Source organism: Grammomys surdaster, unplaced genomic scaffold, assembly GCF_004785775.1.
Source record: "Grammomys surdaster isolate TR1022 unplaced genomic scaffold, NIH_TR_1.0 126531, whole genome shotgun sequence".
In the NCBI taxonomy this organism is placed as follows: domain Eukaryota; kingdom Metazoa; phylum Chordata; class Mammalia; order Rodentia; family Muridae; genus Grammomys; species Grammomys surdaster.
The window spans coordinates 831,791-851,296 of record NW_021621323.1 but is presented as its reverse complement, the minus strand read 5'-3'; the positions used below and the strand labels follow the sequence as shown (position 1 = coordinate 851,296).

The 19,506-nt window shown below is 35.3% G+C and overlaps 1 protein-coding gene across 2 annotated transcripts in view; it reads left to right on the top strand.

Annotated features, from left to right (window-relative positions):
- The window catches only part of Unc5c (unc-5 netrin receptor C), a 336,174-nt gene that overhangs the window by 191,927 nt on the left and 124,741 nt on the right, over window positions 1-19,506 (top strand). For both annotated transcript variants that reach the window (XM_028760465.1, XM_028760464.1), the window contains exon 2: window positions 9,290-9,511. In XM_028760465.1, the coding sequence (XP_028616298.1) occupies window positions 9,290-9,511 (222 nt within the window). The remainder of the gene's footprint in view (window positions 1-9,289; window positions 9,512-19,506) is intronic.

Sequence of the window (19,506 nt, the reverse complement as noted above, 5' to 3'; positions counted from 1 at the left end):
TGAGTGTGGGTGAGTGTGGGTGAGTGTGGATGAGTGTAGGTGAGTGTGGGTGAATGTGGGTGACTGTGGGTGAGCGTGGGTGAGTGTGGGTGACTGTGGGTGAGCATGGGTGAGTGTAGGTAAGTGTGGATGAGCATGGGTGAGTGTAGGTAAGTGTGGATGAGTGTGGGTGAGCGTGGATGAGTGTGGGTGAGCGTGGATGAGTGTGGGTGAGTGTAGGTGAGTGTGGATGAGTGTCAGTGAGTGTGGTTGAATGTGGATGAGTTTAGGTGTGTGGATGAGTGTAGGTGAGTGTGGATGAGTGTGGGTGAGTATCAGTGAGTGTGGGTGAGTGTGGCTGAGTGCAGGTGAGGGCATATGACTGTGGGTGAGTGTGGAAGAGTGTGGATAAGTGTGGGTGACTGTAGGCAAGTGAGGGTGAGTGTGGGTCAGTGTGGGTCAGTGCGGGTGAGTGTGGATAAGTGCAGTGTGATGAGACAGTGCCAGGCTGACTGTCTCCACGTTTTGGCAAGAGGACAGGAGGCTAAGACAAGAGGCATAGAGGGCAGAAGCAATAAGATCAAGTGTGTTCTGGTTGGCGTGGATAAAGACTCTGATTTCATTCTCGGTCAATACAGAGGCATCAGAGGGTTTTAAAAAGCAAGGGGATTGAGGGGAAGGTTATGTATGTGACAGGATCTGATAATTGAAGCCACTGGTTTGATGAGATGCCCAAGGGAGAGCCCAAAGGAGAAGCTTTGAGAAGTATCTGGCTGTGTTTAAGCAGTAAAGGAGAAATTGGAAGGTCAAAGACACAGGATAGGAAGCAATGTAGTGCTAATGCAGAGTCCCCAAGGAAGAGGAAGTTTACAGATGGGAAGTGTGATGTAATACATCCAGTGTCAAATGAGCACAATAGATGCAGGCAATAAAATCAGTTGTACTGTAAGACTACACAGTCACACCAAATTACACTTAACTTTCAATATTTTGTGAAAGAATTCACTTAGTTCGAAGCTAGGCATAGCTCCAAACTGTTGGTTTTAAAATTTTTACAGAAAGAGTTGATTTGTTTTATATTGGATGTATATTTACATACATGTGAGTTATGCCTTTGAAGGCCGAGACAATGACTCAGTCAGTAAAGTGTCTATAGCTCAAACATAAAAACTTTAGTCCAGATCCCTTGAACACACACACACACACACACACACACACACACACACACACACATACACACACGTGCCTGTAACCCAGGGACAAGGGCAGTAGACACAAATAGGCAGAATCTCGAGGTTCACTGGTTAGCCAGCCCAGCTAAATCTGTGAGCTTCAGGGTCAATGTCAGATCCTGACTCAAAAAATAAAAGTGGAAGATGAACACAGAAATATATCCAACACCCTCTGCCCTCCATACCCAGGTGTGAAGCCATATCCACGTGAACATACACACATCAGTAAGTACACACTTCATAGGTACACTCAGCACACCGAGAGTGAGAGTAAGAGACTTTTTGATATTTCTGCTATATTTTACAATGATTTCTTCTCACTCCCGTGATTTCAGTAAACGAAGTAATTCCTATATATTACTGTGTTGTCCTGTGAAATATCCTTAGGGATAGCCATACAAATTGAAAGGAAAAGAAAGACTTAAATTCTGCAACAGGCACTCGAGACATGGGATATTTGAAAGTGAGTAAGCACCACCTTTGTGAGTGAACTTGCCTTCTGGGAGGGACTGGATGTACACGGGGAAGGAACAATGCGGACAGCAGCTGCAAAGTGGGCTTAATCTGGAGTCACATTCAGAGGAAGGGGTATTTCACCTGCTATGGAGGAATTGGACAGGCTGCTGAAGAGTATCAGCAAGAGGTTTGGGAGATTTTGATGGCATGAGTTATCTGCCTATATTTCGCATTTGTTTAGTAAAATATTGTTTTAAAGCTTCTTGGGGACATCAGATCCGCCCATGAGGCTTGAGACATACTCAGACTATCTAGAATAATTGATTTTTTTAAATGCAGGTTACCTATGAGTTTAGTCACATCACAAACACATTCACAGGAACACAAAATTAATGTGTAAAACCTAGGAACCTGAGCCAGGCACAGTTAACACAAAAGCTGACCACTTTAGATGATTTTCCAAGGAGATCATGAGAATATGTGATGTGACTATATTAAAAGGCTGAATATTCACATCGGGAGACACTTTTATAAAGCATTCTCATTAGTTACTGAGTAATGAAATTAGTCCCAAGCTTATGTTGTCCTATTTGTTTGAATAATAATAAGAAATAATAAATAAGAGTTTTATAAAATTCTTCTAAATTTATTTCAAGAATTTTATTTGACTATTCATCTTTCTAGTTAATTTTATGTTTATGGGTATGTTGCCTTCATATACATCTGTGCTTCATGCATTTGCCTGGCAACTTCAGAGACCAGGGAGGGCACTGAACCTCAGGGAACTGGAGTGAGAAGTGGTTGTAAGCTACCATGTGCTTGCTTGAGTTTCTTGGCAAGACCTGCCACTGATCTTAACTGCTGAGCCATCTCTCCAGACCCCAAAATTATAATATTTGTAATTTTATTTATTTTCATCTGCCTAAGGTTCTTAATAAAACTATAGGAGTTGTAACCACTAGAGGGAGTTAAAAAAATTCAGACATTTCCCATAATTCATTGGATATATATATATATATATATATATATTCCATTCTGATATGCTAAAATTAAACAATTAAACGAGAAGGTAAAGCACTGATGGACTATTAATTATAAATATATTTACATAACACAACTAACAAAATCTTTCTCTTATACACTTAGATTACCATAGACAGTGCCTTCTCTTATGTGATTTATCTTTCTGTAACTAAGATGTCATTTAAGATAAATCAGATAAAGTATAGCTTCAATACAACAGTGAAGAACACACTGAATTGTACTAGGTACAGTTGTCCTAAGTTTGTACAATGCTGAAACTAATTTGTACATGAGAATTATCTAATTTATATCTTAATTTGAACAAAAGTTCAAAAGTCATTCCATATATAGACATATATATATATATATATATATGACAAACCTTTAAATAAAAGATAAACATTCCCTATCAACCATTGCACTTCTCCCCAGAAGAAATGACCTCTACTATGTCCATGTGCCAGCTGTAAAGCTTTTCCTCGTGCATCCTCTGACCTGCCATGACCATTATGCTATACACATATGTACATAAACATCTCTCTTTCTGTTCATACAGAAAGCATAAAAAAGTAGAAAAAATCGCTTCATTCACTCATCTCCTCATATGCAAATCTCAATCCTTATTTTCACTGATAAACAGTATGCTTATGATTGAACACTTCAGAAAAAATATTGAACAGCACTTCAGTTCGATGTTAGATATCCTCAATCTCAGGTCAATACATTCAAGTGGCTTTTGTTGTAATATATTGTGTGGGTTTTAAATAAACTGTGGTTTGGTAAATATATTCATACACATGTATACAAATTTTATATCACTTGGTATACAGTGTGAATTCAAAAGAGCGAGGCAGCCTTTTAGAGAAATAAATACTATATATAAAGAGAAACAGATTATAAAAATATATTATATTGCAAATCCTCTTGATTCTGATGTCCATTTGTGCTCTCGATAGTCTGTGTAAATACTCGTTCATCAACTCTTCATTATTCAAATTTTTTAGCTGAACTGTTTAGCAAATAAAACTGGCCACTTTCTTTCCCAACTTTTCTTTGGCAAGTTATATGAAGAAGAGAAAAGAGGATTTTTAAAAAAGTTTTTCCTTCAAGTGTGTGGCATAATTACATAGAAAAGATAGAAAGCAAGAGAATAAGAGAGTTTAAAAGTATGAAAGCCAAAGAATAGGAGAACTTACCCAGGGCATAAGGAGGCCCTTCAAGTTCAGAAATAGCTAAATGTCAAATAGCATGTTAACTTTATATATCTCCTAGGTATAGAAGGATGAACTTGGAAAAATATTTCTTTGAAAATAAAAAGATTTTCTTTTGAAGTTAGAAATATTCACTAGATCCAAACTATGGGATACATTTAAGGCATTATTGATCCAACTATTTGGACTTAAAGGGTGAATCCAGTGATATGTTTCTTGATATGGAGAACATAGATTCTGTCTTCCAATGGATATTTTAATCAAAATATTAAAAATAGCCTAGAGTATTATTCAAGCAGTTAATTCCAGCTGCTTTTTTTGGTAATATAGCATACATTATATCTCTGATGAATGAGTGGCCAAATGCAGATAAAATTAGCTTTTCAGTCATTCATTTTAAATTGTTCTCAAGTTCTTTGGAAGCAAAATCCATTTTAGAAGAATATGTTTCAAGTCTCAGACAAAGAGATAATGGTCCTATATTTCATTCTATGAGCAATAACAGCTTAAGTTGTGTGATTCAGAAATGTAGAAATGTATGTATTAAGTTGATGAAAATTAGAGCTTGATCTAGCAATAAAACCAGAAACCTAAAGCTTCCTAGATTGATATTCGTAGCATAATATTTTCCTGTCAAGAATTAGGTGGAATGAAAGTCTATAAAGATAATACATGGTACAAAGCTTTCTTCCCTTGTATATAAATGAAAAAGCCAGTGACTGTATATGATAATAGAAACAGAAATGCTAAGATTTACTGAAACCCAGATAAAGACAGCACTGCTATTGTAATGCTATTATTGAGTAATGGTAGAAAGTGGAAATTTAAGTTCAATATTAGAAAAGAATAAAATGAATAATAATGTTGTATCCACACACAAAAAAAGACATGTCTAGCTTTAGGTTGAAACCAGCTTCACCATATAGAAAGGAAAACACCATGAGAATTTTACTTTGTTAATATGAACGAACCGCACGTAAAAACTTAACCATTTCATTACTCAACTAATTTTGCCCAAATCATTGCATTTAGTTTCAAGTTGAAGTGCACTTTTTATAAAAAGTAATACTTTAAAATAGTTTAAACACACTGCTCAAGATAAGTTCACGGTCTGAAAACTGTGTTTGTAAACTGGATTCCTATCATCTCCATGATTTCACCTCAACTGATATTTTAGGTATGTAGTGGCAAGACTGTTAAATTACTGATCTTTCTGTGGGGCGAAAACTCAGGGTTGGTCTTTTATAGCTTCAAGTTTTGTGACATGACCTTATTAGTATCTGAAAGCTGGTTTGCTTGTACAGTAAGATCATCAAACTTCTAAGATGTGATCTCAGTATAGTCTATGTAGTTAGTGCAGAGCTAGCCAACTGGAATTGCTCTCTGTAATATGGTTGTTCTTACTGAGGGCAGCCCAGTGGATGGAAACAGCTATAATTCATGAGGTAGGCTGTACCCAGATTGCTACACATCTTCTAATAAAAGGAATTGACTACAGCACAGGTTTCTCCATCTAAAATATAATCTTTTAGAAACTACCCAGTGTGCATTAAAAAAATGTGAAATCCCCAATACGTTTCAACATAAATGTTCCCTAGAATAGTGTCACACTGTTTAACAGAATTCCAAGTTAACTTCATCCATAGGTAGGTTGGATGCTTAGGTAATGTGACCTGTTCTGTCTCAGAGGACTAGGGCTCATTTAACATTTTTATTTTATTCTGAGAAATTTTCATACATTTTAAACTAGGGTCTTGGAATATTCATTCTGTATTGGGCTATACGAACTACACAGCTAGTCCTGTGTGTGTTCCCAGCACCCACATTAGGAATCTTGTAACCATCTTTAATTCCAGTTTCAGGGGCTGTGTTGCCCTCTTACTACCCTAGGTATATGCACAAACATGGTACACACAGATATAAAGATAATTTCTTAAATCTTCTGTAATATGAAAATGAACATGAAGACAATATAATCATGACCCTTATTTCCAAACTAGTGTTAAATATTTGTTAACTATTTGCAATCTTTTCTAGACAATTTATAGTTACATAAGACAGGATGGAAAAGTAAGAGGCAATTATGTGAGAGGCAAATACACAGTGCAAAGCAGCTATGTGTTCATGTAGAGTCAGAGGCATCACAAGCTGCCTGTGTTCTCCTTATTAAATACACATAGACATACTAGATATTTAAATATTTTGCACATTAATTTGTATCATTTTAGTCAAGTAGAATTGATTTGTTTATTTAAAAAACACATTAGAAAAAGGTTTAAAATGAAATTTATATTTTTAAGCATGATACCTGGTAAATGAATACTGCATCTTAGAATTTTTACCTAGAGCAACAATCAAAAAACATTTTCTTAGCATGCTTGCTATGATTGAGGTGGTGCTATCTATACTGGCTTATGAGGTTTGGTATGGTACAAATGGTGTCTTGTGAAAGTGGAGAAGCAAAAACTTCAAAACAGTCTATGAGTCTGCTAACAGTCAGCCTGTTTCTTTTGTTGTATTTGTTCCACTACACATATCCAGTAACTCAGGGTCTTGAATTATCTTGGACAATTGCCATTCCTACAGTTGAATTGAGTACTAGAAGTAGGACATAATATATAACGTGATATCACCTAGACTGTAAATTGGAATTTACAATATGGATAATATAAGAAACATTAAAATAATAGACATTTTCTGTTAAGGCAACTCTCTAGAGGAACATAGAGAGATGAGTTCTATGGAAATGAGAATTATATATAATAGAATTACAAGTTCCATCACATGAAGTAAATATTTTCTCTTATGATAGAAATGATTCTTTACTTCCTTTTAAGTATAAACAAGCAATTGAACAAATCCATGATATGAAACTTCAAACCAAGGCACAGGCTAATTTCTTTCACATGTAATGATTATGTTATAGTGAAACTCATAATTAAGGAAATGCCTAAATAGTATGCTCATATGTATTTTAGATACTTATTAAATTATAAATTTTTCTCCTAGCATTTCACTGAGCTTCTTTTAGCTTGAAAATATGCATGTTATTTTTCTCATCTTCCATTATTATTTGTCTTCTCAATAGTTATAATAAAATAATGAGACTAGAGAAATGCATGTTTGTGGCTATGTGAGATAACTGATTTTGAGTGTTCATAAATACATACTATGGGATATGAACATACAAATACATATGATACAGTCCTGAATGAAATAGATGTGTATAATTACCAAGTACTTTGTAACCATTTCTTTTAAAGGAACAAGCTTCACTTAAAACAGTAGGTGGAACATATTTTATCCTTTGCATGGTTGAATGAATGTGTAGTTTTAACTACATTTCCTTGTTTAAATGCATGCAAACACAATCCAAAGAAAAGTGAAATATATTAGAGTTACTGTCTTGTTTGTTTTCATGAATAATAATGGAACAAGAGCTATGCTTCAGTAGAATTTGAGTGTGGCATTCTGTATAGCTCTATTGATTATCAGCCTAGTTCATCCTCATGTATAAAAGGAAGTGCTCTTGAATATGACAGAAAGATTGGGTAAGGCATTCAAGACATCAAATTTGTGCCCTTGGATCTGTCAATAGTACAGTTCCTTGTTCCTTTGTCTTTCTAGCTTCGTTTATTTGAGCAAGTGATCTTGCATATTGACTAGTGGAGCTGAAACTGATGGGAAGAAGGTTATTCTTTAGCTGACATTTTGTGCCCTTGTTTATCAATGGTAGAAAAACTAGAAACAAAGCTTTAGCATAAAGAAGTATATCAAAAAGATGGAGCAGGAAAGAAAGCTTAGCTAGAGCAGAGATCTCTACCAGGTCAGGAATTGAACTATCGTGAAGCAGCTTTAAAAACTAGTTTTGGCTATGATTCAAGTAGACCCAATATTTACTCCAAAACAGATTGGCAATGACCAGGTGTCATTGCTATTTGAAAGATATCCCATGACCTAGATGAAAAAAAGTCACAGGCCAGAATTCTTAGTGGACAGATGTCTACATCACCAATGGCTACCTCCCAAAAATGAGATAGCAACTGAATACTTAATATAATGATTTTCATGGTGATATCTGCACAGCCATCCTCTAAATACCAATATCATGCCATGTCTATTGCTGCACAAGAGCATTTTCAAAGAACTTATAAACTACATTTTTTAAAACCTAAGTTTTAACACACAATGTTAGCATATTTATAGACTAATGATGGTTTGTTCTTTTCTGTCCCTCATAGGAAGATAATTATCAAGTATGATGCATAACATAATGGATGGACTCTTATCATTTTATAAAACATTACTAGACTTTATTAAAACAAATGAATGATTTATAAAACTTGAAATCATGTGTAATTCAAGTTAAAGAAAAACAACAGGATTTCAAATTGTACACGTCTCTCCAGTTATTTTAGATTAGATTTATTCAGTGATGTGGAAATATCAGATGGGAGGGACACTTTTGACAATCTTCAAAGCTATAAAAATGAAAACTTTTTTATAATGAGGTTAAATAATTTTCTAACAGTCACACAAATACCATGTAACATCTGAAGTACAATGTCAAGATTAAACCAGATAACATTTCTACCGTGGCTACACTAGGGACCAGCTTGATGTTCTCATTCATATTCCCAGTGCCAAGACAGTTTTAGTCTCAATGAATATTTTCAGCTGAATGAAAGAATCAAATATATCATTGGAAACTAATGATCAATTTGCAACTTGACTTAAAGAACTTTAATTCACATTTCTAATGTCTTTGCAAAAAGATTTAAAGTAAACCTTATGCTTCTAGTGGACGTTGCTTTTGTTTAAGCATTTGTTTTTGACTATGGCTGTCGTGCTTGCTTGTATATCTGTGCATCAAATGTGTAGACTGCCTATCCAGGCCAAAGAGGACATCAGACTCTCTGGAACTGGAGTTATAGATGGCTGTTAAGTCACTGTGTTGGTGCTGAATACTGAACCCACGTCCTCTGGAATAAAATAAAAAGTATCTTTAGCCACTGACACATCTCTCTAGTCCCTTGTTTCAGTTATTCATTGCAACCCTGTACACTAGAAATTACATGGCATATTGTGAAGATCACAGCTTCCATTGGTGACAAGAACCTGAACTTCATTTCCCATTTTGCTAGTCATTCCCTATATTTTCATTAAAACTTATTCTTCCTGGGGTTGAGTTTTATCTTATATAGAAAATAGAATAATAATCCAGATTAGTTGCTGAGCACCCAGTCAATATTTCTAACTACTGTTTTGCACATAACAAGCATTCAAAAACTTATTTTTTCAGTAAAAGTCATTTTCTAAAAATGAATAGCAACTAGAAGACAAGCTGACATATTTTTGACTTCTTTTCACTTTCTGTTCCTTTACCAGATGATGACTTTTTTCATGAACTTCCTGAAACCTTTCCGTCTGACCCACCTGAGCCACTACCACACTTCCTCATTGAGCCCGAGGAAGCTTACATTGTGAAGAACAAGCCTGTGAACCTGTATTGTAAAGCCAGCCCTGCCACCCAGATCTACTTCAAGTGCAACAGTGAGTGGGTTCATCAGAAGGACCACGTAGTAGACGAGAGAGTAGATGAAACCTCTGGTGAGTTTGGGATTGTGCCTCAGGACTCACTCTACTGTGCTTCTGTCATTATACTACTCCAGTTCGCAGGACTGAAAGTGGAGTTATTATCATTTGGCAAAAACCTTTGAATCACTTAGTTTAAGAATTCATGATCTCACTTTATACAGTGCAAGGCAAGCCATGAAGGATAAATGCTTTATTGTTGATAAACTACATGATTGTTCAATAAGATACTCAATATGGAATCGATTGAATGAATTAATGTTAAACATCCTGGCAAATGATATCTTTGAATTTTACTTGTATGGAAGTCAAGGATAAATCCCCTGAAATCTGGGGATCATGTGCAAATGAGAACTCATTGTGCTTTGTGACATCACTGCCCAATATCAATCCACATACATACCTGATATAATTATATAAAATATTTTAAATTATTCTTTGAAAATTAACTATCAGTGAAACAAGTGGAATGCTTTATTTCAAAATTACTAATGAGAGATAGTTATGCAATATCTGATATTTCTCTTAAATGAGAAAGATAGAAACTTTTCTTCTGTGGCTTAAGTGTTTTGATCTCCAATATGTAGAATAGCACTTAAAACATTCAGATCTAAATATGTGACATTATGGTCTTAAGATATAGAGTTGAGTTAAGACATTATTAACCAACATTTTTAAGCTAAAAGGAATTAAAATGATAGAAGAGAGAAACATTTTTAAATATTATTTTTCACAGACATCTCTATATACAGAAAGCAGATTCAGGTTTCAAGTTTGCAAATAATACCCATTTGTGCCTGTTAGCTTAATCTGAAACAAGGACAGACCAATACATGTCAGGTATCTACTGGCATCCCCAACAACAATATCAATGGAAGAGATGGGAACTGAAGGCCTAGACTAGGCTAATAACTGAGAAGAGGCATCTCAAAACGACATGTGGAACACATATGTACATAGTATAAGTAGTGTCAAGAAATCAAGTGGCAGCTCTGCATAATTACTGTTCGTCTATTAGTCAGTACGTTCACTGACGGTAAGCTGTTGACTACAGAAAAAAAAATGATTATCCAATCATGGGCAAGTATCAGGGAAATACCTCAGCTCTTCATCTAATTACTCAGAAAATAACTCTACCACATGTTGATAGAAGTCTCAAGAGAATTGAATTTTATTGATTTCAGCTCATTTATTTCTAAAGATTTCAAATACAAAGACTTTTAACGATGCATGCACGGTATCACAAATATAAAAATGAAAATCACAATGTATTTAGGTATGTCTTAATAATTAATGAAAATGTCCATATGAGAAGAGTGTAAAAAATGATATGTCTTATATTCAACACTTCTGATAACTTCTCAATATGTTAGTAGCGCACGCACACACACACACAGACACACACAAATTCAGTATGAATACATGAGAGTTAAGGGAAAAGCTCCAGCAACTGAGACCAGAGAGAAAATCAAATCTTGTATAATGTTTGTTGGCTTTTATTTCTAAATGAAACTTTGCAAGGAAGTTAGCAATTATCCTTTGTTGCCATACTAGACACATATAAGAAGGTATCTACAGACACTAGTACCGAGAGAATCATTTTAACCTATTAAGTGTTTTAGATGGCATAAATCATTAAGATGTCTAAAAGTTATAAAGAAAGCAGAAAAATTACTATTTATGACATATGGCACAATTTTTTATACATGGAAAATTCATGCAGTTTTAAAGAAAAAATTACAAATATTGAGAGTACACAAAATTAGCTGTTCAAAATAATATAACTCATTATTTTTCTAGGTACAGATAGCCAATTCAAATTAACAAGGTATGTTATTTAGAATATCACTGTGAAAGAAATTATGTAGTTATGAAGATAAGACATTTGAAGGATTATTTTCCCTTTGTGATACTGGAGATAAATCCTAGACCTCATGTATTCTGATCTATGACTAAGTACACACCCAGCTTTAGAAAGAACATTTTCCAATTCTATTTAGTTATAAAAAAGTAATGGTCTGTGAACAGAACACACACACAAATATATACATGCATATATATATATATATATATATATATATATTATTCTTGAATATAATTGAAAAATATTTTTGAGATTCATGCTATCTATAAGTGATTCTGTAAGATTACCAACAGTTTAATTTAACGTAACTTCTAATAACAGCTTAGTGCAACCTGAAATAGTAGCACAAATCACAGAATCTTTATAAGCATAAAAAAAAGACATGAAAAGAGGTTTTATCTTCACAGAAGGCAAAACACAGATCTACAGTTAAAATTTGGTTAGCTGAAACATCAAAATACTTAAAAACTTCCAGAATGTGATAATGACTGCTTAACCAGTTAAAAGGGAGTTGATTACTACATGCATTGAGATAGCAAGATAAGAAGTCGGAAAGAAAAGAAATAGATACACAAAACATGTATCCTATTTCATTATTTAAAGTAAGTTCTAGATGTTATAAAGTGATGTCACCATGACCCCTACCATCATCATCCTCATCACCATCACCATCATCATCACCACCAACATCCTCACCATCAGTATTATCATTTTGGCCATTAGTTGGTTGGTTACTGAGTTTCAGTAATGGGACAGCCAGGCCTCTCAAATTAAAACACAAAATAAAGAAGCTGTATAGGAAACCATTGTGTAATTGAATTTTAACATACCACAAACAGAGCCAAGGAGGATATTTTTAAAAACTTATATCAACGTTGATGAGCATGAGTCAAAGAGATAACTTAGTTACTATGCAAATATTTTTAAATTACATTTCAAAAAAAAAAAGCACCAGCACCCAAAAGAAAACCAACCAACATTAGAACATGTAATTCCAGGCAAAGGAATGCTAATTGCAAATAAGCATCTAAGGAGATGTTATCTATTTCAAAACGTGAATTAAAGATCTTTTTTCTTGAGGCACAAGTGGCAATATCAGTATGTTTTTAGTACGAATATTGAAATATATATATTCCCTCTGTCAGGCAAATTATTCCTGGGACATCCTACAAATAAAATTCTAGATACACGCAATATACACAAAGTTGTTTACTGTGCCCTATTGATTATATTCATTCTTACAATTGATTGCTATAGTGTTATTGTTGTCGCTTTAAGTGAATTTCTTCCACTGGTGAAGCTGTGTAAATTCTGTCAGATAAAACTGAACACAAAATCCAAAATACAGAACCCAGCATTCCCACTGTTTCTGCTTCTGTGCAAAGAAGGGAGATACAGGTTTTTTTGTATAGCAATTGAAAACTTCTGTGTAAACACACACCAAGATGTTGGCAGCTAAGAATCTAGGGTGAGGAGTTGAGACTTTTATTGTTTGATGATTTTCAGTCTTTTAAATATATTATTTTCATCATAAATAATGAAACCCATTGAACAGCCTACACTACTTTATTGCAGCTCTGCCAGCTATCATAAATCCCCAATCTAGACAAACTGTGTAGAATTTTCTTGGTCTCTTATATTAGAGTTCTTTGCCATCTTCTGAGACCAAACACTGCAAAAATGGAATGGGAATAGAATTCTTTCTGGGTTTTCTTTGTTATTTGTTTTTATAAAACTAGATTCACCTGCAACTTGGGTCCTCAGCTCTATACTTGAACATTCTGATTTTATTATTTTAAGGGGACCATGGTGGGTGTTTTTTTTAAAGCAAGAAATATTAGAATATATTAAATCTTGAAACATAATGCAAAACAGAAATGACAGAACAGACGAAAGTCATTGCAAACATTCATTTTATAGTTATATCTTCCTTAGAACAACACATGCAAGCATAGTTAGCAGCAATCATATTTCCTAGCAACTAAGAATCGTTAATTGCATTTAACAAAGTCTCTAGCAAAAATACTTTCACATTGAAAAATTAATAAACACTTGGAAGAACAGAGCTCTTAAGAATTTTTTCAGTTACTCCTAACCCAGTGGCTTACATCTGCAATCCCAGCTCTCAGAAGACTGAGCCAAGAGGATTGGGATCAGATCAAGGCAAGCCTAGGATACCTAGTGAGTTCAAGGACACTCTAGGCAGTGTCTTCATGCCCTGTTTCAAACCAAATTGAACAGGGAAAACAAAATCGTGTCCCTCTTAAATTCTGAAAGCATTCTATAGTCCATCTTCCTCTGAGGTATGAAACAAAGAATTATTTCCACTCATTTAACAAAATTATATTATTGGTCAAAATGAAGTCTAGTAATTAAAGCCCTCACTACACTTATTGTTTGCCTTTTCATCATTTAAACCTATTTGCATTTCTTTCATATGTCTAAGAAGTAGGAGGATATAAAAACTATGGTACATGTTTACAGTATTCAGAAATTCTTCATCTGGGGACACAGTCATGTATTCCTAGAAGACCTTCAAAATCACATCCAAATGTTTATTTGTCTTTATATGTATGGGTGTTTTACCTGCATATATGTATGAGCCTCACTTGTGCTTTGTACCTGTGTGGTTTAAAGAAAGAATATGATCCTCTAGAACTTGAGTTACAAATGGGTGTGAGCTACCATATGGGTGCCAAGAACCAAACACGGGTCTTCTGCAAGAGAATGACCAGTGAGCCATCTCTCTAACCTGCAGATCACATAGAAATGCGGGCCTGATCAGAAATGTATGGTTATATTTTAAAGGAAAACTCAGGCTCAGCAGCTTGCTTTCTATTTACTTGAAGTCTTTTCAACTCCTGTTTCCATGGCACCATAAAATCCACCATGTGAAAGCAAATCATTTTCTTCTTCCAAGAAGAAGCAGAAGCGGGGGGGGGGGAGTGGTTAAGAAAGCCACAGTCATTTTGAAATTTTAATAATCTCTTAGATTTTTTTTCTCCTTTGGTCTGTAATTATTCTCAAATTAACTAAAGGGTCTGTAAGACCAACATATCACAATAAAAGGTGCTCTGAGCCTGACAGTGAGCATTTTGTATGTCTTATACTCTTTAAGTATCCCATAAATCTTACAGATGTATTCTGGGTGCTTCGTCTATGAATAAGGAAACTGAGGCTCAGCAGGATAAAGGAAGTAATTCCTCCAAATTAGACAACGAAGCAGAAAGAGAACACAGGATGCTGCTGGATCTCTTCCGTGTGACTCTTTTGGCTCTCAGCTGTGTGTGACACAGTGATTCTAATGTGCCTGAGGCTTTGAGCTTAGTTCCCAGCCCTATCCAAGAATGCAGCTGTAGTGTACTCTTTGTGTTGTCATGTGCCTTCTTGACATTAAGATGTAACAAGAAAAAAAGAAAAAAAATGTAACACAGAGAATGTCTAGCTGGGCACACACTCAAGACTGCTTTTATTCCAAATCTCAACAAGGACCTGCTACAGACACGTTGGGCCCACCAAAATCCTGAATTATTCTTCCTCTTCTTATATTCTTGTTTTTGATATACTTTTATTGGTTATTTTATTTATTTGCATTTCAAACTATCCCACCTTCCTGATTTCCCCTCTGTAAACCTCCTATCTCCTCCTCCCTCCACACTGCTCTCCTACCCTCCTGCCCTCTCCAGCCTCACCACCCTAGCATTCCCCTATGCTGGGGCATTCAGCCTCCACACCACTGAGGGCCTCCCCTCCCATTGGTGCCAGATCAGGCAATCGTCTGCTACACAAACAGCTGGAGCCATGGGTCCCTCCATGTGTTCCTTCAGTTTTTTTCAGTCCTAACCCTAACTCTTCCACTGGGGTCCCTGTGCTCAATCAGATGGTTGGCTGTGAGCCTCTACATTTGTCTGGCTCTGGCAAAGCCTCACAGGAGACAGCTATATCAGTCTCCTGTAAGCAAGCACTTCTTGGCATCAGCAACAGTGACTAGGCTTGGTGTCTGCAGATGGAATGGATCCCTAGGTGGAGCAGTCTCTGAATGGCCTTTCCATCAGTCTCTGCTCCACTTTTTGTCTCTATGTTTCAGTTAGATAGGAGCAATTCTGGGTTAATATTTTTGGAAAGGGTGCTATGCCTATCCACTGGATATGTTCTCTACAGGTTCTCTCTCCCCTTTGCTAATGTCATCCCTGTTGGGTCCTGGGAGCCTTTTGCTTTCCTGGCATCTGGTCTAGTGGGTACATCCGGTCCCCTATCCCCAGTGCTATACTTCCCTGTTCAAATTCCTGACCCTCTGTACTTCCACTCCTCTCTTCCCACAGTTGATTCTGCGCCTCCCTCCCTCCCTCCCTCCCTCCCTCCCTCCCTCCCTTCCTCCCTCCCATGATTATTTTGTTCCCCCTTCTAAGTAGAACTTAAGCATCCACACTTGGGTCTTCTTGAGCTTCATATGGTCTGTGAGTTGTATCATTGGCATTCCTAGCTTTTTGCCTAATATCCACTTATCAGTGATTACATATGTGAGCTCTTTTGTGACTGAGTTACCTCACTCAGGACGATATTTTCAAAATTCAGCTATTGTAGCTTCTTCCTTCCTTCCATTTCCAATTAACAAGATCAACAAATACTCCATTCTTCCCTAAATTAACCTTCTACTGCTTTTTTGAGATTGACTATTTTTTAATTATTAATTAATTAATTTACATCTCCCAACCAAAAAGATAAGACTTTTTTTGAGTAGTCCATACTAGCTTGAAACTTAGTATACACCCCTGGCTGACCATGAATTTGGGATTTTTCTGTTTCTGCTTCTCAGGTGCTTCAATTCCAAACTCTCTGCCTGCCTCCTACTGATTTAAATTCTTTGTTCTTTTCACAACAATGCAGACTTCTTTTTGAAGGAGGGGAAAAAAAACTGAAGAAGGTGTTTCTCTAAGATTCAAAGCCAGCTATTTTAAATTCTTAGCTCTACCCACGGAGCATAAACCTTTATTATATATCTACTAGATAACTCGAGTGTGTCTCTTCCACTTCTTAGACAAAGTCTGTCTCCGCAACAGTCTAATCGCCAGGTCATTGCAAGCCTAAAGCAGAGTGTCAAGCGATTGCTCTTTTATAAAGGTGTTTGCCATAAAAACCTAATGATGAGCACTCTATCATTGGAGGCCTCCTAAAGAAGTGTGAAGAGAAGTGATTTAGAAGGTCACCTTTGACCTCCAAGTTTACTCTTTGGCATATGTGCCCCCTACATATATCATGTACATACATGTAATTCCATATACACAAAAACATGCACATCACATTCATACTAATAAAAAGTTAAACAAAAATTAACATCTAGAATGTTTTTCTTTTGTCCATAGTATAAATCATGTACTCCTGGAGATACTTTCTAGTCTTCTATCTAATCAGTTCCTCAACAAATCCCCTAGCATTATCCTAATAGATTCTTTCTACCACGCATAGGCCAGCTTGATGTTTCAGTCATTCATATATATTTGTGTGTATATATGTATGTGTGTGTGTATGTTTGTATGTATTGACCTAACAATGTCCTAAAAGCTCTCTTTCCCATCTCAACCCATTTACCCATAGTGATAGTTGAGTATCTTTGCATACTTTCTGTATGAACATGAGTAAATGTTGGTTTTTAAACCATATCATATGAATCTCAACATGTGAAACATGGTACATTCTACTTCAGAAAAAAAAAATTGTTTGCTATAATGCATGTGAACTTCTATGAAAATATCATGAGACCTTAATGCCATACTGGGACATGATCAAGAACTGTTGTGTGACATTGTCAAAGGGAATTGAGGCATGGTTGTACAGATTGAATTAAATTATACATGCATTCTTATGTTATATTTCTGTCTTAGAATCATAGGATTTTCCACTTAATAGACAAATGGTAGTCATTTATTTTAACTTAGAAATCTTTGGCATGGTCCAAGCTTGATATTAGATTGAGTATAAACTGATTTTCTATTATCTTGACTTCATGTCACCTGGAACTTCGTGAAGTAAGTCTGGTGACATTCTCTTCTCTTAGTACTTTCTAGTACTTGAGAGAGATACTTGTCATAGACATTTTTGCATGGAGTATGCGCCATGAAATGAAAAGTAAAATCTGTGATTTTTTACTGTTCCAGCTCCATGGTTACTTGACGTTCAATACTTAGTTTAATAAATATATGTTGAAGGCGTTATTTTTCAAACTGGATTCCTGCCTCCTGATTCTAGCAAAACCCTTCTTGTTGTTAAAGAAGTTTACTCTGGGAGTATTATAAATGACTCTTTCTATAAAAATGAAGCTAATATGTCTTCATTTCTCTTGCTTATAATTATTCAAATTTCATTTGCTCCTTTTTGTTAAGTGTATGAATAATATCTTAACCTATGAGAAAGTATCAATGTTCTACCACTTTTATGTAAAAACCATAGTTTATCATAAAGCATATTTATGTAAGAGTTATCATTTAAACTTATCTAGCTATCGTCTATCATATGTCTTTTAAGCTACATTAGAATGACATGTTATGGCTCACTATTTTAAAAATGGCTATATTCAATGATAGAAACATAAGACACCAAAAGAAGAAATGGTCACTAAGCATTTGCTTGGGGGAGATCCGAGTTACTCACGCTGCTAAATCTAGGTAACTAAAATTCAGTGAATGTTCTGATGGTGGACTTATTCATACTGTTTCATGAAAAGGTGAGTCAGTGAATATATTAATCAGCTCAGTCTTCTGTAAGAAAAGTTATTTTGTACATCATGGTAGGTGATGTGTTTCATAATCATCTTTAAGCTCAGCCCTCATTAAAAGAGTGAACATTTTTAAAATTTATGTATTATTTACTTATTCACTTTACATACTACTCACTGCCCCTCTCCTGGTCACCTTCTCCCACAATCCTTCTCTCTATCACCCCTCTCTGTCTCCAGACCAAACATTTTTAAAAGCTGTGTGGGCTTTATGGTTTTATGTAACTTTCTATAACATGATACATAAAATTTGGAAAGTGTATTTGAACCCATACTCAACTTTTAAAATTTCAGTCATGGCTATATTGCCTCTGCATGCACAGAGACATCTATGTATAACATAGCTGTCTGCCAATGAAAATAAATGGTCTTTCAATATAACTTTAGTATTCACTTGACTTCCTTCTCAGTGGTATTCATTTGAGTAGCAAAAACTAACAGTTTTTTTTTCTTTGCATGATGAAGCTAGCCCCAGGGCTGGGTAAATCAAAATAGAAAATTGATAAAGATTCATGTAGTACAAGGAGGTTTGCCCACAGAGTCAATCTGATAACTTCACAAGAGAGTAGTTGCCAGACTGTCATAACAGAAAACCAGTTATCCTGAATTAGACACTTCTGCTTACTACTGGCTTTGTTACTGTTTCCAGTTGATTGATATTTATTTCACATTCGTTGAAATCAGTCTTTAACACATGAGTTAACATGGCTGACATAATCTCTACGGCAACTACAAAAATAGATTTCAGTCAAGTTCCAGAACTGGAGTTTTGGTTGCTGATTTCTTTCTACTTCCAGTTTATCACAAGGATAGGCCCCTACTAGGCAGATGACTTAAGCTCCTACACTGTGTGCAACCTGGCCTGTGCATTGATTGCTTTCTGAACTTATAAACAAAAGTGAGTACCTGACATTTTTTTTTAGATTACATGCTTTAATTCTTTCTGTTCCCATTTCCCACTTCTATTTTCAAATATCATTTTGAAATTTTCAGTATTATAAATTCTGCACGTATCCTGGTAAACCCTGACTAAAGCACATTTGCAGAACTGTAATATTTCTATTGTCTAAACTTCATACTGCATAGAAAATTTTAGTAGCATGCATTTATTGAGCAAATATGGCTACACCATGATTTGTTAAGGTAAGAAAACATGACATGTTTCTGTGCAGTTTTAACAAGCTGTGTTTTATTAGAGAAAACAAACAATTTTTTCTAAAATTGTGTATAGTGAGCATTTTTAGTGCAAGAAAAACATTTCACATTAGCATTAAGAGCAATCTGGAAAACATCCATCTTTCCTCTTTTCCCTAAGACAAAAGCATTTATTAATATGATCTAAATATATATATATATATGTGTGTGTGTGTGTGT